This window comes from Panicum virgatum, chromosome 5N (genome assembly GCF_016808335.1).
Source record: "Panicum virgatum strain AP13 chromosome 5N, P.virgatum_v5, whole genome shotgun sequence".
Lineage (NCBI taxonomy): Eukaryota > Viridiplantae > Streptophyta > Magnoliopsida > Poales > Poaceae > Panicum > Panicum virgatum.
In genome coordinates, this window is record NC_053149.1 from 43,398,590 (window position 1) to 43,423,188 (window position 24,599).

At 45.4% G+C, this 24,599-nt stretch overlaps 3 protein-coding genes across 6 annotated transcripts; 2 read left to right on the forward strand and 1 right to left on the reverse strand.

Moving 5' to 3' along the window:
* The first annotated feature begins 373 nt into the window (after positions 1-373).
* Positions 374-2,759, forward strand: LOC120672766 (FCS-Like Zinc finger 10-like). Of its 3 annotated transcripts, none has more exons than XM_039953337.1 (4): positions 374-529; positions 851-915; positions 1,390-2,082; positions 2,204-2,759. In XM_039953337.1, the coding sequence occupies exons 3-4, from the start codon at positions 1,415-1,417 to the stop codon at positions 2,346-2,348; spliced, it is 813 nt and encodes a 270-aa protein (XP_039809271.1). In that variant the 5' UTR covers positions 374-529; positions 851-915; positions 1,390-1,414; the 3' UTR covers positions 2,349-2,759. The 3 variants fall into 3 exon arrangements, with proteins under 3 accessions (XP_039809271.1, XP_039809273.1, XP_039809272.1); XM_039953339.1 differs by having other exon boundaries at positions 377-517; XM_039953338.1 differs by having other exon boundaries at positions 418-636.
* Positions 2,760-3,718: 959 nt separating this feature from the next.
* LOC120672767 (50S ribosomal protein L25-like) lies at positions 3,719-6,329 on the reverse strand. The gene is made up of 3 exons (XM_039953340.1): positions 5,797-6,329; positions 4,722-4,851; positions 3,719-4,212 (listed from the first exon to the last, which is right to left on the reverse strand). Exons 1-3 carry the CDS (start codon positions 6,241-6,243, stop codon positions 3,992-3,994), a joined length of 798 nt encoding a protein of 265 aa, XP_039809274.1. The 5' UTR covers positions 6,244-6,329; the 3' UTR covers positions 3,719-3,991.
* A 1,588-nt stretch (positions 6,330-7,917) lies between these two features.
* LOC120672768 (protein SYS1 homolog) lies at positions 7,918-14,064 on the forward strand. Of its 2 annotated transcripts, none has more exons than XM_039953342.1 (3): positions 7,918-8,482; positions 9,311-9,537; positions 13,498-14,064. In XM_039953342.1, exons 1-3 carry the CDS (start codon positions 8,259-8,261, stop codon positions 13,503-13,505), a joined length of 459 nt encoding a protein of 152 aa, XP_039809276.1. In that variant the 5' UTR covers positions 7,918-8,258; the 3' UTR covers positions 13,506-14,064. The 2 variants fall into 2 exon arrangements, with proteins under 2 accessions (XP_039809276.1, XP_039809275.1); XM_039953341.1 differs by lacking the exon at positions 13,498-14,064 and adding an exon at positions 10,933-13,491 and having other exon boundaries at positions 7,934-8,482.
* The last annotated feature ends 10,535 nt before the right edge of the window (positions 14,065-24,599 follow it).

A 24,599-nucleotide genomic window follows, 5' to 3' on the forward strand; every position in this document is an offset into this window, starting at 1 on the left:
GAAGTACAGGGGAGCAGGCCCCTAGAAAGAGAAAGGGTGTGTTTTCAGTTTTGTTGTGAAAAAATTTAGATTTGGATACTGTATTATATTTTCTTATTATTTGATAATTAATATTTAATTATAAATTAATTAATGTAGTTAGATTCATCTCGTAAGAATCAGTCAGACTGTGTAATTAATTATTTTTTTAACTACATTTAATATTTTATACATGTGTTTAAAAATTTAATGTGATAGGTACTATAAAAAAATTGGAAACTAAACGGGGCCAAAGTAGAGAGAGAAAGTGGAAAAACGGGGCCACCAACAAATTTTGTGGAGTAGTGTAGGGTCCAACAACTGCTAGTAGAGCCTAAAGTTCTCACGTCACATAAACCTTCTTTTTCTCTCTCTCTGTCCTCTCCCCTGTCAAGGCTTCACCTCTATTTCTTCCTCATCTTTCCGGGACCTCCAAGTCTCCCTCCTCCCCCCACCCACCCGGACCTGGTGCGGCGCTCGGCAGGCGGAGGAGACCAGGGTGAGACGGGCAGTGAGTCGCCTCTCCTTTGATTCCTCGCGGTTCTGCCTGCCCTCGGCTCGGGGTGCTCGGACCTGCATTCCCCCTCTGGGGAGAACTGGTCCGGACGCGTTCGCGAGGTCGGCGGGTTTTCAATCTGCTTCGAGTTCTTCGATTTTGTTTATCCCCTCGTCGGTTTCCGTTCGATCACTCGGCGTGGGCGTGCTTTTTTTGGATTTTTTTTTCGGTCTGCGGATTTTTCTGGAGGGGTTTAATCTCCGCTGTAATTTTCCTGAGGGTATAGAAATCGTGCTAATTTGATTTGATGATTTGATTTCGTTCGTGCTTTTTCAGTACTTGATGAGGAGGCTGCTGTGAGGAAACATCTCCGCGACGCGAGAACAGCTGGTGAGACGAAGGTGAGAGTGAGATGATGCTGATGATTGATTAATCACTAAAGCCTGGCTTGCTATTGCTATGGATTGTTTATATCCTTTTGTTTTTGCTTGGATTCTCTTGAGTGATGATGCCCGTCTGGATTGTCTGCTACTCCTCTCCTGACGCTTTACTCACTGACACCAATATGTATTGCTTCCAAGCGAAGGAATCTATTAAAGAAAAAAGATGCTGTACTGCACTCGAATTCATTAAACCTTTTTTAGTTTTTTGATTGCACAAGTACTAATTGCTATTGCTATGGATTGATTTTTCCATAAGAAGAAGCTATGATTCAGCTGATTCTAATTTTCCTGCTATGTGTTCTGAAACTTAGAGTGCACCTGTAAAATTTCTTGGTTGAAACTGGTAGTGGTACGAATCAAACTTAGTTAAGTTGTTAATGTTAAAAAAAGGTGATGCCAGACAACCAAGTTATTAACACCCCAAAACTGCAGTGCCAAGAAAGCTAGAGGCGACCAAATGGCAACTGACTCCTCGGCTCTGCAAGCTTCCTCTGACTCGATTGCTCAAAAGATGGGGTTTTTCAGAGTCCCTGACCTTCTTATCAAACTGAGCACCAGTTTGAGCGAATTGGATGTGGTCCGCAGTCCAACATCGCCCCTAGACCTCAAGTTCTTCGCAGGCCTTGGTAACAAATCACCCGGATCATCTTCCCTTGAGGCCTGCCAGAACCAGAAGATCATGCTTGGTGGCAGGGTTGGTCTTGGACTTGTTGATTCCCTTGCTGATGAGAATCCCACCCCTCTGGGCGGTAGGAAGGTCCTCCTTGGATCTGATATGAGGATTACTGATAATCTATCCCGCAAGAACAGCTCCACTGCTCCTGTTCAAGCTGGGGAGGTTGAACAGAAGGATGATAATATGTCTGACGGACTCAAGGGTAGTATCATGTCCCTTGATGACATTGTCAATTCAGAGGATTACACATGTGTTGTTTCCCGGGGCCCAAACCCTAAAACTACCCACATTTTTGGAGATCATGTTTTTGAGCTTCAAGCTGAGCACCTGATGCCTGGTGAAAGTAAGGATAAGGAGAACATATCTCCTCTTGTGAAAGAGGGTGCCATGAGCTTCTGTAGTTTTTGCAGTGAGAAGCTGAAAGAAGGGAGAGATATCTACATCTATCAGTAAGTGATCAAGTGTAGTAAATGAACCACTGTTACGGGTGTTTTTCCTGTTTGCTTAATAGGCATGTGATTCTTCTGATTGTTGATTAATGTCTGGTATTCTGTGTTTCATCAATTGCAGGGGTGACAAAGCCTTTTGCAGCACAGAGTGCAGGGAGAATTTCATGGAAGATGAGATGGAAGAAGGTGAACCCATGATATATCAGCCTGCACCTCCGAGCAGCTCACCTTTGGACAATGGCCCTATTTTCCAACTGATCTGTTGAGTGAAATCAGCAACAACTTGATATGGTCGTATCTGAAGTGCTGTCTGAGGTTAATAAGTTGCAGCCATGGATGTGATCATGTTTGCGGAGTTGTTGCCTGAAGATTTTGTTTGTGCGGCGCTGATGAATTTACCTCACCTATTGATTTCTTTGTTTTGCCTACTTGGATCCTCAAATTTTTTGGAGGACTCCGAAGAATGACGGTACCTCTGGTCATATTATTATCTTGATCGGAGATGGGCGTGTGCGTGTGCGTGTCTGAACTTGAGTTTGGCTGTTTGGACCTCATTTTCAGTGGCTGTCGGATGTTCGACGCTTCTGTTACTATCATGTATCTGAACCTATGTTTTCAGTATGTATTTTGGAAAGAAAATGGTAAACTATGATATCAATAAATGTTCTATTGCTTAACTTGTTTTCTCAATTGATTCCATGATGTGGGCTCATCACACGCCAAGCAATATCTGATTGTTGGCAGGAGATGTGTATTGATATGCAAGCATGCAATCGTTAACATCAGAGTGAGTACATCAGCATCAATCAGAAACACTTTGCAGTAGTTTCCAGGTGACTGGCTAGATAGATAAACTTCGAGAACCTGTATTGGAGTAATTTAGCATGTAACTTGTTGCGTCTTCATTGGGTTTCACTGTCGTTCCATGGTTTACCTCTTTGTATTCCATTGCCAATTTGCCATAGTAGTGGTCAGATGTCATTGCAGGTGACAGGAGAGCTAAGGTTTGCTCTCAGGTTTGTTGTCTTCCTTGGCATGTGCGGACTCGAGAGTTGGGATGCATTTTCTCTGCACCTTGTTACCTTGATGTCTGGTAGTGTCAGGTGATGTTTCAGTCCATGACTGAACCAGAAATTTGATTATAAGATTTTTTTTTGAAAAGCTTATAAGATTTTTTTAACACATGTTGTTTGAAGGTGTCAATCTCCTGGAATACCGTTATTTTTTACTGCCCTTATGAAAATACCACTCCAATCATTTAGGACTTAGCCAAATTATGGTTGTGGAATGTACAGTTTCTCCCTACCAACCATCGCAGCATCGCCTTCTTCATTGGTGTCCTACCTTCTCCGGCGAGGTATAAGACGGCCGTTAGGTAACCCATCTTCGCTGCCAGTGCCAGATATGACTACCAGCAGCGCAGAAAAAAAAAGTTGTAGCCGTGGCCATTGCTCATTGAACTTCTGAAGCATAACTGCAAAAACCGAATATGCCTCATAGTTCAGGACCTAGAGCATAACGGGTGATCACACAGATACAGACATTACTTCACACTGACACAATGGCAAAAGGCAATATCATATTTTCCCTATCATTCTTACACAATTATGCTAAGTATAGATCATGCTATGCTGAATCAGATTTCAAACAATCAAGACTTCATTAAGAGTTCCATTTTCATCAAAGCTTGCAGCGCTGGAAGTTTGTGGAACATTACAAAATATTAGGGCAACTCTGCAAGGGCTTCTAGCTGTAGCATGTGGCTGCTTGAAACATTCCTTCTTGAGGTAAAATGGTGGTATGTGACTACAATTCATCCTAAGAGTAGGAGGATTAAGACTCGAATAGCTCGAACAAGAAAAAAAAAAAGAACATTATTGTGCTCAAAATAGATCATACATGGATCAAGTTATTTTCCCTTCCTCTGTTCAGGAGCCCTTGATCCTATAATACTACAAATGGGCTGATCAGGTGACTGAAGCAGCTTCAATGCAGGGTGAACTTTCAGGTCACGCATCAGAAGTTTCTGTCCTACATCCAACTCACTCAGATCCACTTCAATGTATGGTGGTACGATGTCAGCAGGGCAGAGATACTTGACCGTTCGCTTTATGGTGTTGAAGTAAGCTCCTGGAATTTTCAATGTAAACAAATTAGTCTGGATTATTACTAAATAGATGTTAACCTGATAAACAACAAAAGATATGAATAAGGAACTCCCGAGCAGATTATGCCAAAAAAAAAAGGAATTAAAGTGGTATGTAACATGATGCAGGTGATGTTTAAACATTGTGGACAGAGTTTTTGAAAAGGGAAACTCAGTGAATACAGAATTACTGATTCATATGAAAATGAATGGATATAGAACATAGCAATGAACCAAAAGAATACAGAACCATTATGCAGTGCTCAATAGAAATGAGTTCTTTACTTTAGCATTGCTCGATAGAAATGAGCTCTTGATGCCAAGTAACCCAAATATTCTAATAATTAATTCTGTTCCTAAGATAACAAGCTTATACAATGTGAGTGTCTAGCATTAAGGTTTAGGCCTAATATTGATATGGGAAAAAAGACACTTTTTCTATTTGACATTTAGTTTAGTGTTAAGTGATAGAACATCAAAATGTGCTATATACCTTTCCTGAGACCAGGTGAGGCGTCCTCTCCAATGAACATCAGAGGAACATCTATTTTGAGAAGTGCAGAAGGAGGGGCTCTCATGAACGTGACATTCAGAGGTTCATCGGTGCCCGCATGCAGGTGCACCTGAATATATTCAAACAAGATCCCCCATTAGTCATCATGGTAATCATGTTAATGTACATAGAAGGTAAGGAACAAAAATATTTATATCATTGTTCAATAATCAATTTGTACAATGTCATCTGCTCTTGAGCATCCATTGTAAAAAGTTCTGTACTGCGAAATACATGCTACTAGCCATAGTAGAAGGACAAATAGGTAACTAAATCATTCAGAATCAATACTGAAGAAGACAGGAATACACCCTAAACAATAGAAAGGAGCAATTGAACCTGCAACTGCAAATAAAAATGGGTCCTACTGCATAAGAAAATGTGCATGCATAACTTACTGCAAGAACTATCAATTGAATAAGGACAGATCAGACAATTCTTGAGGAATGGCATTGCAAACGGTGCACCCATTGAGGTAAGGGGTCCTAGTGCATTGCAGAACAGAAACTAATTGGCATTACTGATCACTTCAAGGTTACCTTACGCCTAGTTTATTGGCTAATTTCAGGTTTTCCAAGACTAGATCCAAGTTAACCTAAAAGCAGAACCACAGGAATAAGAACAGAGTTTTTATGCCTAGACACCTCTGAACCAGTGTAGCAAGTGAAGATTATAACAAGCTACTTCAATTGCAATGTCATTTCACGTTGCATCCGTATGTACCCTTCTAAAGCCACCATTCAACATTGCCTTCCTCATTCCTCAACAAGCGTATCGTCATTGATAGACCTGAACGTTCACCTAGAAATGGAGCAATTCCAGAACAAAAACATAATTATTTCAATCCAACACACTCATCCATGTTTCCTAACGATATACTAATCTTCTACAAATGCCGGTGAGTCACAAACGACACAGTTCATTCAAATGAATCATCTCAGTTGTGCAAGCTCTACCAGGACAGGCCAAAATCGACATTAGCGATTGCCACCAATCCAACGGAAGAGGCACCCACCTTTCGCGGAAGGACGCGGACGCTCTCGACGAGTTCTCCCTGCCCTGCGTGCTCTGACCAGACCTGGAGTCTGAACAGCCTGGACAGGAAGAAGGAGCGGCCGAGATGGTCGACGAGCTTGCGGATCTGCTTGGACTGCACGGAGACGAGGTGCTTATTGCCACCCTCCTGGCCGTTCTCTTGCTCGAAGACGATGGCGGGGACGCGCCCGGCCTTCCGCTCCTTGGCGGCGACGTGGCGGCCCGAGGAGGCGCGCGGCACGGCGAGGATCACCTCGTCGTGCTTGGGGTCCGGCCGCGGGTGGCCCGGGAGGTAGTCGTAAGGCGGGGAGAGTGGGTCGGCGCCGTGGTGGTCCGGCGGGGAGGCGACCGCCTCCGCGGCGGCTGCGGCGAGGTGGCGGCGGAGGAGGGGGAGGGTGAGGGTTTGGAGCGGTCGCCGGAGGAGCATGGTTGAGCGGCGTAGGGTTTTGGGGGGAGGTGGTGGGGAGAGGAAGCGGCGAGTGCGGCAGCCGACTGACTGGGGCTTGTCCGGCCTGTCTCGAGTGGAGCGAGGTGGTGGTTAAGTTGGGTGTGGGCCTTTTCTTTTCTTGAGAACAATGGTGTGGGCCTTTTATGTTGGGCTCCCTGAGGCCCATGATTGTGGTACGAAAAACTGGAAAACATATGGGCCATGTGATTAAAGGCGTCTTTGTAGTAGTAGTTTTGTAACCCACTATTACTAATGACAATCGCTCCATTCAACTGGTTTGTCAGCCAGCCAGCATTGTTTTTTTTCTTTCACACCAAATCAATATCAGCCATGATGAGAACCCGCTAGGGTTTGTGCTCGATCTTTCGATGAGAGGGTGAGGGATAACTCGATTGGAGGAGACGACGTTCATGGTCCGACTACAGCCTTCTAATGGACGCTGCACCTTAGCAACCGATACACCACCTCCTATGGATGCTGCGATCTTGTGGAGCGCGTCACCCGGCCACTAGGACACATGTCCTGCAAGCAATCGAAGAACTAGCAAGAACAATTATGGAACAAGTACTGAATTTACTAGATGAGAATGAAGTGTTTCAATCTCAAACTCAATCACGAATGAAGTGGGGTTCCGAAGACTCGAAGACGGACGGCTGGACCAGCACGCGCGCTTACAAGCAAGTAGCAAAGGCTAAACTTGATCTAAACAAAACTCAATCTGTTTATGGCAACTATAGAAGTATATGAGGAGGTAGGGGACGACCAGGACAAGGTGGGGGCGTCCCAAAACCCTAGGACATGCCCCTATTGGGCCCCACTTGATACACGGCCCATGGGTCAAAATCAAGTGATGCAGCACCGTGGATAGAAAAGGTCTCCGTAGTAAATCGATGACTGCGGCCGACTCCGAGCAGATATGGATATGAGGTCGGATCCATATGAAAGTAGACTTGATAAGCTTTCCATGAAGTCCTAGAACACCCCAATCCGAGTCCATATGAAAGTCGTGGTAGCCATCACAAGTTGACGCTTTCCAGCAGTCCGAATCCAACCCTTCCAAAACGTGTTGGATTCAATCTCTATCTTTCATGCCAAAGTGTCATAGTTGCCTGGTGGAGGACGATGGGAATACATGGAACCGGTCCCCAATCAACTTCCTTGATCCTCCACGCCTTCCATGTGTGTTCAATAATCTTTTTGATCCATGTATGTATTTCTGAAAATGACAATGAAAGCACATCATGGCGCAGCATCAATTCATCAAATGTATCAAATATAATCATGATAACGAATGGTTTCACCTTTGAATTTAATGTTTCCGAGAAGGTGATGTCCTCGTCAAGTCACCAACCAGTCAATAGTATTTTTCTCTTATAATAAATTAGCACCAACTACCGGTCCCAGCCAGTGGAATTAAGCGAATAATTAGTAGTTGGCTAGTATAGCTAATAGTTAGTCACTAAACTATTGACAGCTACTGATCGGATCCAAGGAGCAAGCACAAGGAGCAAACCGAGCTGGCTGCACCCAGCACTCCCTTGGACCCACCCTCCAGCCAAAAAAAAACCCAAAACTTCAATTGAAAAACCCAGCAAATGCCACAATAGAAGTAGAAGGGGAAAAGAAAAAGAAAAAGACGAAGCATATTCTTGATCAGCAGACACAGCAGTGCAGGGGGCAATCAAAGGCAACAAACACCTTCCTCCCGCATACGGCCCAGACAGACAACCCGAGGCCGCCAAGAGATCCGCGCCCAACCACCGCCCGCCGCCGCCTACCTTCCTCCTTCCCTCCGGTGAGCGGGGCCGGAGACGGGGAGAGAAGAAGCTGCATCCCTTCCTCCTTCCCTCCGGCGAGCGGGGCCGGAGACGGGGAGCGAAGAAGTCGCATCCCTTCCTCCTTCCCCTCGAGAAGAAGCCGGGGACGGGGAGCGAAGAAGCCGCATCCCTTCCTCCTTCCCTCCGGTTCAGCGGGGACGGGGACGGGGAGCGAAGATGTTCTACGGGGCGATGGTGTGGGACCCGTGGCTGATCGTGTCGCAGATCGTGTGCCTGCAGTGCCTCTACTACCTGGCCCTCGGGCTCTCCATGGCGCTCCTCGTCGGCACCCGCGTCCCGCGGCTCACCCTCCTCTACTTCTTCGACTTCGCCACCCTCACACCGCGCACCCCCACCGGGTGGTGCGCCATCGCCTCATTCCTCCTCGCCGCAGTCGCTGGGTACGCCGCCGCTCCCTACTCTCGCTCCCCGTCCTCTTGCTTGATCTGTGATTGGAATGGGTTCTTCTGTGAAGACTCAGAACGCCATGTCGCCATATATACCTGTCCGGCGCGTGTGCTTTTGGGGGCTAATCGCTTCTGGTTGCGAGAGCTACGGCTGTTAGGTTCAAAGCTATGTGGCGTTTATGTTTCCAGATCTGCGCGTTTAGGGCAGGCACAGCAACTTAGAAGTGTAAATTTGCGTGAATTAGTAGGCATTTCCTGGGGCACTAGTTAAGCGCAAGAGCTCTGAAGAATCTGATTGCAGGCACAAATCTTTCCTGTAGGATAGGAGCATTGTATCATTAATCTTCCATTGTGTAGTGGTTGCACCCTATGAAATAGGTGTTCTGGTTATGCTTGAGAGTAATTGTTTATTCTTGAGCCATAATTGCTTATAGTAGAGATGGATTTCATCCGGATATTTCATTTTTGTTCTAATTATTTTTACTAAGGGAACAAACAAGCCATATGCACAATCTGCAGGATGGTTTATTCTTCCTAACCTTGCTGTCCATGCTTCCATCTCGAGCAAGTATCAAAATAACAGAATTCCAATTACTAGTATATTTGGATTCTAGCTTAGACTAATTTTTCAAGACTGCATTTTTCTTAAAAATTGCAATCCAAAGCAACAATATGAAGGACTAAGTAATCACTTCGATCCTTTTTTTGCTTTGGCAGACAGATGTTAATTATCCCTTTTAAGTTGTGCAACCCTTCTTCTACTTTTTTTTTTGGCAAGACATGGTTTATTGTTAATATTGCTTCTATGATTTGCTTGGGCAGTGCTGGATTCATGCTTTATGTGATTGAGAGAGCCAAGAAGTGCTTGGACTTTGCAGCAACCCTCTACATAATCCATCTCTTCATTTGTATTGTTTATGGTGGCTGGCCAGCTTCAGTTACATGGTGGGTTGTCAATATCGCTGGTTTGGCAATCATGGCTCTCCTTGGTGAATACCTATGTATTCGGCGGGAGTTGAAAGAAATTCCAATATCACGGCTTCGTGCAAGTAAGCAATTCAATCCCACAAATGTCTTTTTATTTCCTTTGCATACTTTTCTACATGTGGACTCCACTCAAATTTATTGGCTTGTCTATTTAGCCCCTTACTGATTTTTGTGTGAATAAGAGTCTGGTGTCAGCAAGAATTTTACAGTGACTAAGTTTATATTGCCAAAATTCTTATAATCTGTTGCCACTTAATTGTGTTCAAATATTTGAACCACCACTCATCTGTATTTTGAATAGTCACCACAAGTCCTAACAGTATTACTAGTGTAGTGGTGTTAGAACCAGTGACATATTGTGTCAATAGTGTTATGTGCACTTCTGAATAGATCTCTCGCATTGTTATGCTGTGCCTCTGTTCGCCTAAACAGCCGTTTAGTCCGTTTAAACAGCATTTAAACAGTAAACAGAGGTCACCCGTGTCGTTTAGGCCCTAAACGGTGAATTAAACGGTTGGACTGTTTAAACTGTTAAAATCCGTCTAAATCGTCTAAACAGAGTCGAGTTAATCATGATTAAATGAGCTAGATGATCATTTAATTCATAATCTAGTCAATAGGAGGACTACAACTACCACAATCAATACCAAACCAAGTAGCACCGTAAGTATATGAAATGTTGTGGGATTTAAATTTCTTCCGGAAAGATTATTTGGCAGAATAGTTACTTTTTACATGTGCAAATATGTAGACTTTCTAGCATATTTGACATTTAAGTACATAAATATGCATATTTTAATGTTAATATGCCAAACCGTTTAGGCCGTTTAACTATGTTTAAACACCGTTTAAACGGCCTAAACACTAAACAAAGGGTGACCGACTGTTTACCGTTTAACGTTTAGGAAAACATTGTGCTGTGCTGTCTACTGATGGGGCTTATGGGGAAGGGAATTGCAAAAATTCAAGTAGAAAGACATAATAGTGTATGCTCAGACAGGCTCATTGGAAGTTGCTTGTTTATTTGGCTAATTATTTAGGCAAGCTATGGATTTCCTACATATGCACTGGTGGTTCACAACTTCTGTATTGCATGTTGATTAAATTTGGTTGGCCATTGTCAACTGCGTGTCGAATTGCCAATTACATCCCACATCAATTCCAGTTCCGAGTTCGGACAACTTATTGTCTCCTAATCCACTTGTCATCTGTGTGGAGGATAGTTTAGTTGGAAGCAGCAACAAGCTATATGGAGGATAGCTTGTTTGATCAGTTGTTACAGCATCTTGATATTCCTATTGCGGCATATATGATATACAATCAAGTTTTCTGGTCCCAAATGTTCGTTTTGCTTCTTTCTCTGTTTTTTATGATGAAAATAGTAATCTTTGTCAAAGCATAGATGCGCTAAAAGCTCCATCTAACTGGCATTTTCATTGAATTTTGCTGAATTACAGTCGTTGATCTTTCCCTGAGTGGTAGCTTCTAGCCTTTTGCCAAGTAGTTCTTCCCCTGAGAGGTCATCCTGAAAGTTCTGATGATATGATGAACAGGTGACTTGGTCGAAAAGTAGCTTCTAGCCTTTTGTGCGTCCTGTCTGGTTTCTACACATTGGTAACTCATGCCAATTAAGCCTCAATTGTCAATACTGTCCTATAAAGTGCAATTGACCAGGCTGTGCCGCCTAGAGAACATGAGTGTTCCAAGTGTAATGATTTTTTCTTTTTTGAAAAGGGATGAAGTTTCGAGCTTTTGCATCATCCAAATCAAACCACCATTGTCGATATTGTATCATCATGTCAGCATGTTTGGAAAATGATAGTTGCACAAGGTTCCAGACTACTTGATAACTCATATCAAGCATATAATCTGAAATGATATCGCCAGCCATTCTTTGCGTAGACCTCCATAGCCACCACTTCCACAGTGTGACAAGCAATCTGGATATCATCCCTTCGCCTCCTTTTGATTGTTTCCAGGATTTGAGCCAGGCGTTCCCCTTAATCATGGTTCTTAAGGCGCTGCGGCAATTCGTGGCGACCTACCCCCCTCACAACGCCTAGGCGTATAAGGTGCGCGGTGAGGCGATGCCATAGACATATCCTAAATATACCATGACAGCAAAATTTAGTAGTATATACATACTTTTGTTGAGCTGTTGTACCATACATTCTTCCCTTCCCAATTGCTCCTGCCATCGTTTCTCTTGTCCCAAGACAGAGCCATGAACTAAAGCTACCGGTAGAGGCATAAAGCAAAGAAAGCATCCAAGCACAAGCAGTACAGTTGAGGGAAAGGGAAGCACAACCAGCAGAGCACAAGCAGTAGAGTTGAGGGAAAGGGAAGCATGACCGGCAAAGCAGAGGGAACAAAGACCGGAGATTGGAGATGGAATTACCTGGCCATTGCAGGCTTGCAGGGGTCGCACGAGGCAGCGAAGTAGCAGAGGAGGTGCACGGAGGCAGGGCCGCACGGGGCAGCGGAACAGTAGAGGCAGGGCCGCACGGGGCCGTGGAGCAGCAGAGGAGGGGGCTGCACAGGCCCTCACAAATCGGCGGAGATGTGCAGGGCCACGTAGTTCCTCGCAGACGGGGAGATGCGCGAGGCTGTGGGGTCGCCGTCACTGCCTCGCCGAGATCCGCCCCACCGCACGAGTTCTCCCACCTCTCTTCTCCGTTTCCCTATCTTCTTTGCTTCCGTCACTCGATTAAGCCAGCATTGGACTTTTGCCACTTGATTTCGCCGCAATTCCCGCGCTCCCTTTGTTTCCCGCTCGATTTCCCGCCTGCCCGCTCGATTTCCTGCACGGTTCTAGGGAGGGCGCTCACCTCATCCTCCATGGCGTCCAGAGGATGCTTTGGATGCCCAGGCGGACGCCTTGCACCTGAGGCGGCCATACACATCCTGGCAAGGCGAGGGGGACACCTACCACCCCGAGGGCGCCTTGACGCCTAGTCGTTGCCTAGGCGACGCCTTACGAACCATGCCCTTAATATTGGCTGCATAAAAGGCACTATAGGTTTTTTGTTAGAACTAATATCATTACTAAATAGCCAGATAGAATAAAACATTGCTGCTACTCCCACTAAGATTTTGTGCTTAGTGTAGTAAGGTGGGGTTGGCTTATCTTATTCGCTCAAATTTATTTTTTTTAAACTGATTATCGCAGTGACATTTTTGGCACTGATATCAGCTTTTGGGGTTTAAGGTTACAAAGCTGACATGTCTAAAAATCATTTGGGAGTCATCCAAAAATGTTAACAACCGCAGCCATGCATTCCTTGTTTTATATTCTGATAAGCTTCAGGTCTCAGAATTAAGATTTTATATTTCATTTGGCACTGATACTAGCACACATGCTGCTTGAGATCAACTTTCACGTTTAGATTTACCAAGCTAATAGGTTTAAGTCAATTATAGAAAATTCTTGCCGTGCATCATTACTGGTTCAGCATTTTCTGGATCTGTAAAAGCGCACAAGTGAATTTGATATTTGATCTGGTCATGTTCCCAGCGTTTCCCTACCTTTTTCGTCACTTCAAAGTTATCATAGGAAAAAATATGTAATACACTATTTGTCAAGCCAATTTATAAAGATGTTCACTACTCCTACTTAGTTGCTGCGACGAGATACTACCGAAATGTCATATTATCTCTGTTTAAACATAGGTGTCCATTGAAGGATTCAATAGCACTGTTATTTCAGTCGTTATGTTCCCCTGTTATTAATATTGAAGGATCTTATTTGTTAAAGATGATCCATCTTTAACTTGGACACTTGGTCTGCTATTTTGAAATGGAACTAGGATTGATCAATTTTCTAGGAGATACCGTTATGGCTTTCTATAAAAGCAGGGTTATCGTTTTTCAAAAAAAGAAAAAAAATTGTAGGAGATGAGAAATTGACTCTAATACAACATGTTGCTTTCCCTCTCCTGTGATACTATTCGTTAGTACTTGGTAGAAATATTTCTATGAATTTTGACTCATTCATCTGCTGACAGTTTGGTTCTTCTGTTCAGGTGTTTAACCTCACGCTAATAGAGTATATGTGGTCTCAATTGCACGAGGTGGTTGTCAATATGTTTCTTTAGGAATACAAAGACTTGCAATTTTCTGTGGTTAGCAACAGGAACTCTTGAAAACTTGAGAAGAGTTTGCCCTTCTGACGTCCGATCTCCCAGCAGGCCATCATATAGAAGATTTCCCACCCATGGAAGTGGCAGCTCAATTTCTAAAGCGTACATTCAGGTACTCCGGTGTATACAGCATTGCTCAAGTGAAGGAACAGGTGGCTGCTTGATAATTTGTTCAACTGGATATGAAAGTCTGTGTTGGTTAGTAAGATTGATAACACATGCAGGCCAACGTCTTTTTCTTTTCTTTCTGTTTAGATGTATCTTGCAAATAATATACCTAGTGTCTTCTGTTAATTCATATAACAGAAGTGTTATGCTCCTTTCTTTGCACTTTTTTTTAGGAAAGATGGATATGTACAATTGTGCTATTGTCACAACTACACAAAACTTTACGGAGGCAGGTAAAAGGCATTAACTGAGGTGGTTTTTGCAACCACCTCGGACCACACATATAATCGTGACCTTAACCCAGATGGTTTCATGCCTATCTTGGTAAATCATTTTTTTTTTGAAATAAAGGGCAGGAGCACTGCCATGTCATTTAAGAAGATAGCAAGTTTACATCATGCGCCGAGTCGAAAACACCACCACTGTCACCACCCAAACAATGCACACAAACAACACACAACAAAATGCTACACCACCACAAACTGGGAGAGAAGCCAAAAGAAGCCATTGCTAGCTGCGCCGTTGTCGCTAACACTGTGCTGCACCAACGCGGCTCACTGCAAACCATAGCGGCAACTCGAAACTCCACCATGGGCAAATCGCCCTCAAGCCACACACGATCGTCAATCCCTCAGTCCCAGTCGATCTTCAGCAGAACACTCCCGTCGTAGCGACGATGGAAAACACTGATTCTGGCCACTCTGCGTGGGGGCCTCGCCTCTCCCACCGCCTCGTACTCCTCTGCCAAGGACTCAGATATCTAAAACCGCTATGAGAGCGACACCTCCGTCTAGCTGACACCGGAGTCACCACAGCACCATGCAGCGGCTCAAGATCTCAACACCCATGGTCCCTCTGCACCTTCCTGCCAACACAGACTAAGCGCAATTCCACCATCGCTGTGGGTCTCAAAAGCGACGCCTCCGCGAAGGGCGCAACGCTGGTGGCGCCATCGTCGCTCGTCCAGAACTGGACAGAGTTTTCACCCGAGACCCACAATCAACATGGTAGAGGAGCTCACCACAATGATGCCCCCAGCGAGAAAAGCGACGCACCATGGCGCCGCCACCATTGCCAAAGATGTCGGTGAAGGCTTTCGCCCGGTTCACCCCAAACCTGCTGCACAGCCCACTTCCCCACCGCCTCCGCAACGTCACTGCCGGAAGGAGGCCCGATGCAGCCCAAAGCGCCACCACGACGCCTGAAGCATGCCTCCGTGCTAGAGACGCCCAGCACAGACCACCCGACTCCACCAAGATAACGCCGACCCAGCAATACCATCGCGGAGAGAGAGGGAAAGGATCCCCGCCGTAGCCGCAGCCAAACGCCCGCCCCGGCCCAGCCGCAGCTTGCCCCTGCCGGCCGCAGTCAGCCCAGGCCGGCCGAAGCCCGCCAGGACCGGCCGCTGCCTGCCCGAACATGCTGCAGGCGCCAGCCCCGAGCCAGCCATGGCCGATGCGGTCCGTGCCGGTTGCCGCCACCGTCGCCGCATCCCAGCGCCGGCCGCTGCCCCCCACGCACCTCCCATCGCGCGGCCACCGGATCCGGCCGGGGCAAAGCCAGATCCGTGGCCAGCCGCGGCCGCCGCGTCGCCGGTGAGCAACCTTGAGGCGGCACGGGCGGCCGCGCCCGCCTGGAACCACCGAAGAAGAAGGAAGAGGCCTCGCTGCCGCCTTCCCCGCGGGCCGCACGGGATGCCGGCAGCCCGCTCAGACGGCAGCGCGGCGGGAGAAGGCGAGACGAGAGAGGCGGCGGCTAGGGTTTGGAGGTCCGCTCGGTCGCCCGCGCGGGTGGCGACGCGAGCCCATTTTTCCCCTTTGCATTCCACTTTCCAAATCAATTTTTTTTTAAAAAAACAAAAAAATCCAATGGATAGGTCTAGCGAGTCCATGCACGGGCCCGACGAGCCCATCCATAGGTTGTACCACCGGTTCATCGCCGTGGCGCTCCTCGACATGCCGGGCCGTCGGGAGGGACATCACGTCGACGGAAGGAAGAGGGTGTCGATTTTTTTAACCTATTTTTCAATTTTATTTTAAAAATAACCCACTTGGACATATATTTGCAGATCTAACCCTTTTGGTCGCGCCGGTCTGCGTGGCGTGACAAAAACACGCTGTCGCGCCACATGCATTGGCGTGACAAGATGTGCCACATTGGCACGCTTTGGAGCGCTCGGAAGGGGTCTGCCAGCTCATATTCCACGTGTCAACCTTGTCACGCCACTCCCACCGGCGTGACAGAACAGCCTTGTCACGCCACCCCCGCTGGCGTGATAAGGTTTGACTTTAGAAAAATTATATCTTTTCATACGAACTCGAATGGAGATGATTTTTATATGAAAATTGTAGCTCTCAACGAGATCTACAACTTTGTAGTTTTGAATTTTTTCATTTGAAGTCATTAAGATGGTTAAATAATTGATTTAAACTTTTGACAGCATATTAATCACTTTACCTCTATCGGATCATCTCTAACTTGACATGTTTATCATGGTTCTACAAATTAAGTTCTATATAATGTTTGATATATGAAATAATATGGACTAAATAATAATAGTTCGTTAAGAGATACAATGAGAAATCAAACTATATCATCCTTGTGTATGAAATATAATGCAACACCCTAGATATTAATTATAGCTATAAACTAGATCAAGTATTTTTTTGAAAGATTAAGATCTTAAAATATGATAACAGTTTGAAAAGGATATAAATGTATAAGTTTTATACTAGTAATTAAGTGGTTTATATGAAATGAGTACTTTGTTGTTCTCCATCTTATGACCTTCTTTTCACTGTATTTCCTTTGGTCAGCGCAACGCTTATCGATTGCACTGTTTGGTTTGGCCAGCCGAGATCATCGCTCAAGGTGCCTCCATGGTCCCACCACTCTAGATATATATTATATTAATAAGCAAGTGTTATAGAAAAACAAGAGAGTCACCACGTTCGTCGAGAGAGTCTAGAAATTTATACATTAATCTAAAAAGGAGAAAGATTTACACCATTGGATTTTACGAAGAACTAATGATCTAAACTGACTCAAGAGGCCATATCATATACAATTGAAAAATATCTAATTTCATAATTAAAGAATTAAAAAAATTAGAATATAATTATAGAGTCCATGCCGAATACAAAAATTCGTCAGACTTTCCCACCCAATCAAAACTACGCCGTATGGCACGTCTAATGGGGATCAAAACAGGTTGATACAGATAGATGGAAGTAAAATGATGGGGCATGATGATGGGTCAAAACAACATAATATATGGATGAAAAAGAATGACACAATTATTGATTGTTTTATATGCTTATCTGTATATGGGCTTCCAACAACGTCAGGGACCGTAAGAAATTCGGCACAACGGTAGTAGAGAAGTCTCCATACAGGTGGTGGTGGCAAAACGGTTGTACATATGCACATGTAACTTCGTAGTTGATTTGTACAAAATAGATATAATGTATATGCACATAATTTGATAGGCAATGTGAAAATATGTATAATAAGACTTAGTGATGTATTGTGGTTGAAGAACAAACTCTAGGGGAACAAATAAAATAGCCTGCTATAACAAAATATTTATAATAAAAAACAAAATGTAGCAAAACAAGCCACGCTATTAGCATGGACCAACTCACAAGTTAAAGCTATAATTAATAATACCTAGAGTGTTGCATTATATTCCGTACTCAATGATGATATAGTTTGATTTCTCATTGTATCTCTTATCGAACTATTATTATTTAGTCCATATTATTTCATATATCAAACATTATATAGAACTTAATTTGTAGAGCCATGATAAACATGTCAAGTTAGAGATGATCCGATAGAAGTAAAGTGCTTAATATGCTGTCAAAAGTTTAAATCAATTATTTAACCATCTTAATGACTTCAAATGAAAAAACTCAAAATTACAAAGTTGTAGATCTCGTTGAGAGCTACAATTTTTGTATAAAAATCATCTCCATCCGAGTTCGTATGAAAAAGATATGATTTTTCTAAAGTCAGACCTTGTCACGCCAGCAGGGGTGGCGTGACAAGGCTGTACTGTCACGCCGGTGGGAGTGGCGTGACAAGGTTGACACATGGAATATGAGCTGGCAGACCCCTTCCGAGCGCTCCGAAGCGTGCCAACGTGGCACATCTTGTCACGCCAATGCATGTGGCGCGACAGAGTGTTTTTGTCACGCCACGTAGACCGACACGACCAAAAGGGTTAGATCTGCAAATATATATCCGGGTGGGTTATTTTTAAAATAAAATTGAAAAATAGGTTAAAAATAAAAAAATATTCGAGGGTGTCGGATCTGCAGGAGGGAGACTGTTGACACCACAGACCTCGCGCGCGCCGGATTCGGAGGATGGCAGCGCCATTGGGGAAGGAGGGTGCTAGATCCGGACGAGCGAGACGCCACCGCCGCGACAGACCTCGTGCACGCTGGATCCGAAGGACAGTGGCTTCGGCGGGGGAGGAGGGCAACCGGCGCGAGCTCGGCGAATGGGGATGGCCGGTGCGAGCTCAGGAGGTGACCGCAGACGGGCGGGCCTCGCGCCAGGCCGGATCTGGAAGAGACGAGGATGGCGTGAGCTCGGCAATCGACAGCGGAGAGGAGAGAGGGAGGGAGGGGCGCGGGACGGAGAGGAGAGAGAGAGGAGGGAGGAAGAAGGCTTGCAGGCCCGAGAGAGTGGGGCGTGGGCAGATACAGGGAGAGAGGATGGAGGGAGTCCGATGGGTGGGTGTGGGGTGAGTGATTTGGTGTTTGTGGTTGCTTTTATATGCTGGAGGTGCTAGTGGGCTGGTGTGGGCTGGGCGTCTGGGTCTAATTTATCGAGGCAGTTGTATTATAATACCCGCCTCGGTTAATGATTTCGCGAGGCAGTTATTTGTAACCGTCTCGATTAATAAAAAAATAATCGCCTCAATGGGTGAGTTATTTGTAACTTTCAGAAAAGAATAAATAAACGCAGGCAGCTGAAAGATGACCTTCCCGACGACTGCTTTCGAAAGCCAGAGAGTGATCGATGGTTAGACGATTCTTGGCGTAGTATGATTTATGAATGACTAGACAATTATACCCGTATGTTGTTACATATAAAGTTTATATAAGTATTTGATATGTATTGGCGTTTGTTCGTTAATTTGTACGAATTTACGTGATCGAGTAGTATAGTAGACGGAGTGAGTTAGTCTGACTCGCATACGGGACAGACTAAATCACATCTATTAATAATACGAGATTGACCAAACAAAAAATTTATGTGGAAATCTTACTTTAGAAATAGGTATAAATTTGAATCGGTTGGAGCCAACAACCCTCGTATCCTGCTACTACACCATTTATTTCACCCATGGTTACTCGGAGACTTTGGGCATATTTGTTTGAGTTTTTAGGCAACTTTTCAGCGTTCTGGAAAGTTAAGTTCAGAAAAGCTGAGTTTATATGGAAACTTAAAAGCTTGTTTTTTTAGCTTTTTAAATCTAGAAAATCGTCTAAAAGTTAGTATTAACTTTACAGAAGAAAAGGCCAGTAGCAGCTTTCAAAAAAGCTGCAAGAGCTGTAGCTCAAATAAACAGAGTGTTACAAGAGCTGTAGCTCAAATAAACAGAGTGGTGGATAGGACTTCTCTAGCGGCTTTGTTTAGATTCAAAATTCAAACTTTCAAAAGTTTGCTTGTAAATTGCGAGATGAATTTAATGAGCCTAATTATATCTGATTAGACACTAAACTGCTACAGTAACACATGCTCTAATGATAAAATAATTAGATTTAATAAATTTATCTTGTAGTTGACAGACAGATTATGTAATTTATTTTATAATTAGTCCACATTTAATACTTCAAATGTGTGCCATAATATCCGATGTGACACTTTACACAAAAACTTTACACCATCTAAGGTCTAAGCATCGACAGCACGCCAGCACATCACATGTATTTGTGCAGTTCGGTAGCATCTCATCGGATGCACGCGTCATCTTGCCTCCTCTACCTTTTACCGTCCCAAACTTTCTGTCTGGACCCCAAGTTTATGGGAGGAGGGTGGCCTGAGCAGCTCCAGCGTGCTGTTTTTGGGGGTGCTAAGGGCTGTCAGGGAAAAATTCCCTGCTGCCACACGCTGGAGAAGGGGGTGCTCCGCAGCACCACACTAGCACCATTGCTCTATTTTTCACCCAGTGCTCCAAATAAAATAACATATTTTTTTTACCATGACCGTTGGCCCTTGTGACCGTTACATTCAACACAGGCACACACTACAAATATGCATACTACTCCATGGACTCCAGTTCATCCCTCTCAAAAAAGAAAAGCTACAGGCCACACACTCCAATAGATGATGCAGACCCACTCAACCCTTTCAATCCTGCAAGCTCCTCTCCTCAAGAGAGAGGAGACACAAGCCGCCAATCCAACCTAGAATACCAGCCATCCCAGTATGCAAGTTTTCCTCAATTCAATCAGCAATTCCAATCTCAGTTTCCTAGAAACTTTAGTCCATATGGCATGCCTCCAAACTACCACCCATATGGAGGGTTTCACCCTGGTATGCCATATGAAGCCAACTTTAGTTTTCCTCCCGGTGCAATGTTTGGAAGAGGAGTTGCAATTGAAGGTGCGCGGTCTTCATCACCAGTTGAGTCCATGGCTTATAGCCAGGGTGTTTTCAGGTCAGGTCCAGCTTCTCCAGTATCTCCTCCTGCACCACAAAGCAATGGAAAAGATATAAGCAATCAAGAATGGAGTGATTCTAGTGATGGTGAAGAAAAGAAGGCAGGCCGTATGAATTGGAGTGAGGAAGAGAATTTGAAACTAGTCGGTGCATGGTTGCATCATTCTGTTGACCCAGTGTCTGGAAACTCACAAAAGGGTGAACACTTTTGGAAGAATATAATGGCAGAATTCAATAGCAATGTAAGGCCAGAAAGAAGAAGGACAGTTCCACAATGCAAAACCCATTATGGCACAAACAAGCTCGTAGTCCATTTTAATGGATGCTGGATCTGAGTGATGGTCGCACCTTCCCCGACGCGGATCTGAGTGATGACCCCACCCTTCCCTTGACGTGGATCCGAGCACTCCTCCTCGTGATGGTAGCGCTCTGCTCCCTCCTCGCGCGGCCGCAGCCAGCGTGCGCCTTCTTCTTCGGCGGCGGCCGCGAGAAGAAGATGCCCATGATCGTGGTCGTCGCGGACTACTCACTGTGCATGGTGCTTCCCCTCCTCGGGCCGTCGCCGTCCGCGCCGCCGGTGCTGCTGCCGGCCCCAGTCCCCGGCTCGAACGGCGGTGATGAGGACGACCCTGCTGAGGGAAAGGAGAAGATGCGGTCCGCGGGAAGGAAATCGCAGGAGATAGAGGAAAGAGATGGGGATGACTTTTTTATTGGATAGAACTCCACCGCTTGGAGACTAAACGCTAGAGGGCGTGTGACTCTAGAGCTCACACGTGATGTGTCCAGGCGCTTAGATTTTTTTCTCAACATACGCTGGCCCTGGGCTGAAGGCACGTTTAGTTGGCAAAATGTTTTTGGGCATAAATTTTTTGCACCTTTTACAATGCTAATTAGGAGTATTAAATATAGACTAATTATAAAAATAATTACACGGATGGACGGAAAATCGCGAGGCGAATCTATTAAGCCTAATTAATTTGTTATTAGAGGTTGTTTACTATAGCACGACATTATCTAATCATGGTCCAATTAGGCTTAAAAGATTCGTCTCGCGATTTCACCTGGGGGTTATGGAATGGGTTTTGTCAGTTGTCCATATTTAATACTCCTAATTAGTGATTAAACGTTCGAAGTTACTGTAGTGTAGGAAAAATTTTAGGGACTAAACAGGCCGCCAGACTCAGTCGGGTTGGATCCTCGCCAGCCTACTACTTAACCCTGCAGCCAAACTGGTTGGGGTGCATTGACTAGTAATGTTGGATTTTTTGCATCTCCGTTGAAAAGTGATATACTGAAAACGTTGCATTAGCAGCAGAACCTGAGAAAAGCATCATTTTTTTAATTATAAAATAAGTTCCGGCCTTGATCATTCACATGCGAACGACTACAGCCAAAAAATCTACAAGAGTTCTTAGACTCTAGACTTCAAATGAGGAATTTTACAAATACAAGAAAAAAACTATAAAACAAAGAAAGAAATTAGAAGACTAAGCTTCAAACTTCTTCTTCCATCCCGCTTCAACCTTGCAATGCATTCACGCGTACCAATCCATCACATCACTTGCCTGCTTAGAAGCTTGATGTCCGGACTTGAACTCATCACAAAAACCTCTGTCTGGCTCACGGGTAGAAGGATATATCAACATCCCCTGTAGGCATACAGGGAATGTCACCAAATGATGTCACCATTGCCAACTCCAACGTTACGCCAAACAAGATTTCCTCAAACGGTTTCTTATATCACCCGACAATCACGGACCTGCAAGTAGTAAAGCGCGCGCACACACACACACCGACAAAGCCTCTATCGAGGAAAACCCTGCAACAAGCAGCATCATTGCCGGCCGGCAAGATGCCGGGTGAGATTTCTCCCTGTGCTCACTGAGCCAGGTCCGCACGCCAGCACAAGAAGGTCATCCACCGACAAAGCCATCGTCCTGCATGCTGCTAGCCCCAAGCCGTCGCCCAGCAAGCCCTGAGCGACCACCAGCTAGCAGGCATCAGCAGCCGCGCTTGCCGCATGGGCTAGGTGGTCGTGGATCTGGTGACGCCGCCATCGGGGTGAGGGCGCTACGACCTAAAGTAGCAGGCACAACGCGGCCACCTCCGCCTCCCCGAGGTCGGGGCCGCTTATGTCTGGCAGCTTTTATAGGATATAGACTGCCCTCACGGACCATGTAAATCTTTTCTGCGCAATTTGTCCTTACTCATGTGCAACCAGGAAGAATTTTCCGGTCCACGCCAAGTACGCTTAACCTCGGAGTTCTTTGGAGACCGGCTTCCAGAAAAAAAAAGTTGCAACTTGTTGGTATGAATATTCTATTAATTCTATTAAACTCTGGGCCGGGATGTCACACGGACGCCCACCACCAGTCTTGTTGCATCATGGTTGGGGAAGGGGCAGTGACGGCGCATCGAGCATGGAAGGCGATGGCGATGAAGAAGGGACCGCCGTTGACCTGGCGACCAGCCGCGGCTCTACACCACCCGCCGCAGCGCCACACCTGAGCCCGCCGCCGCCGACCCATGGAGCAGACCCTCGGCGGCCAGATCCATCCACAGACACATCGGCAGGTGCAGGCGTGCAGCGCCACACCTGAGCCCGCCGCCGCCGACCCATGGAGCAGACCCTCGGCGGCCAGATCCATCCACAGACACATCGGCAGGGGTCGGATCAGCAGCCCATAAGCCTGCTTACTGCCCCCGCCGAGAGGTCCGACGGGAGGGAGAAAGGACGACTGGAGAGGGAGAGAACCCCGCTGCTGCCTTCCTCGCGCCCCCCTGGACTTCCAGCAGTGCACTCAGGCGGCAGCAAGGGCGGGAGGGGGGGGGGGGGCTGTTAGGGTTTCTGCCCGAACTGCGGCAACATCTACCAGTGCTGCACCATCACAGGGGGAGGCATAGCTGCTTGATGGTTCATTTAGCAGGCTGCTGGTCAACACATTGGGGCCTATATTTTTATGTTTTTTTTCTGTCTTCCCTTGCAGCAAATTGGGTGTATATGTGAGCTGGTGGAGGAGGAACAAAGGCTAAACCATACTACCGCAACGGGAAAAAAATTCCAGAGCAGGATGAAAGTTTTAGGGGCTTGTTCGGCAGCCCAGTTTTGATTCCAGGCTTGTTTTGATTACAGGCCCGGTTTGAGTAATTCCACCCGTTTCACTCAACCCCGGTCTAGTCTGGTTTGGTTCCTGGCCCAGGAACCGTTCCTTTCATCAAAAAGTATGTTCGGTTGTTTAGATAAGGATTCAAACCAGCACAGAAAACAAAATATATAATACACACAAGCACATTGTGGAGCAAGCACTATCAAAGCATTAGTCAACAAGGTCTCAACGTTCTGGCATATAAGATATAAAGATAGAAAGAGCACGTTCTGGCAACACAGAACTAGGTCTCAACGAGGTGACAATTGTTGGAAATATGCCCTAGAGGCAATCATATTTCCTTGTATTCATGATTAATAAAGTGTTCCTTGAATATTCATGGATGACAACTTATATTGATTAATGCTTATGTGAAGTATTTGTGAAACTCTTTACTTGTATGAATATTCTAAAGTGTTCCTAGTCGGAGTTCATGTGAGGACACACATGAATATTAGACTAGCACATGTATTAGTTGATTGACTGTGTTTCACAAGTCATGGATATGGGGATGTCAAACTAATAATGTGGGCTCATGTGAGACATGCGATTGAACTGACCCAACACGAGATGATGACTTCTCATTACACAATATGTACGATGTGTTCTAAGACCTGAGATCGTTGTATGTACTCAAGATGTGAACCGACTTACTTAGGAGCCATCAAACGCTGCATCGTAACTGGGTAGTTATAAAGATGGTTTTCGGGTCTGTCAAGAAGCATGCTGTGAGACATAGTCGGTCAAGATGGGATTTGCCCCTCTCTGCAAGAGAGAGATATCTCTGGGCCCCTCGAGTGATTCGGATCAAGAAATGCATGACCATGTTAGGGTTAAGAGTTAACCAAAGATTCCGAATCATAGGATCGAGAAAGAGTGGTCGGCTTTAAGCTAGACCAAATATCGTGAGGCAAAGGGAACAGCATGTATATGACATTGTGACGGCTCGTCTGATATGATCTCTGCGTGCGTATAGGAGTTGACATGTCTTGC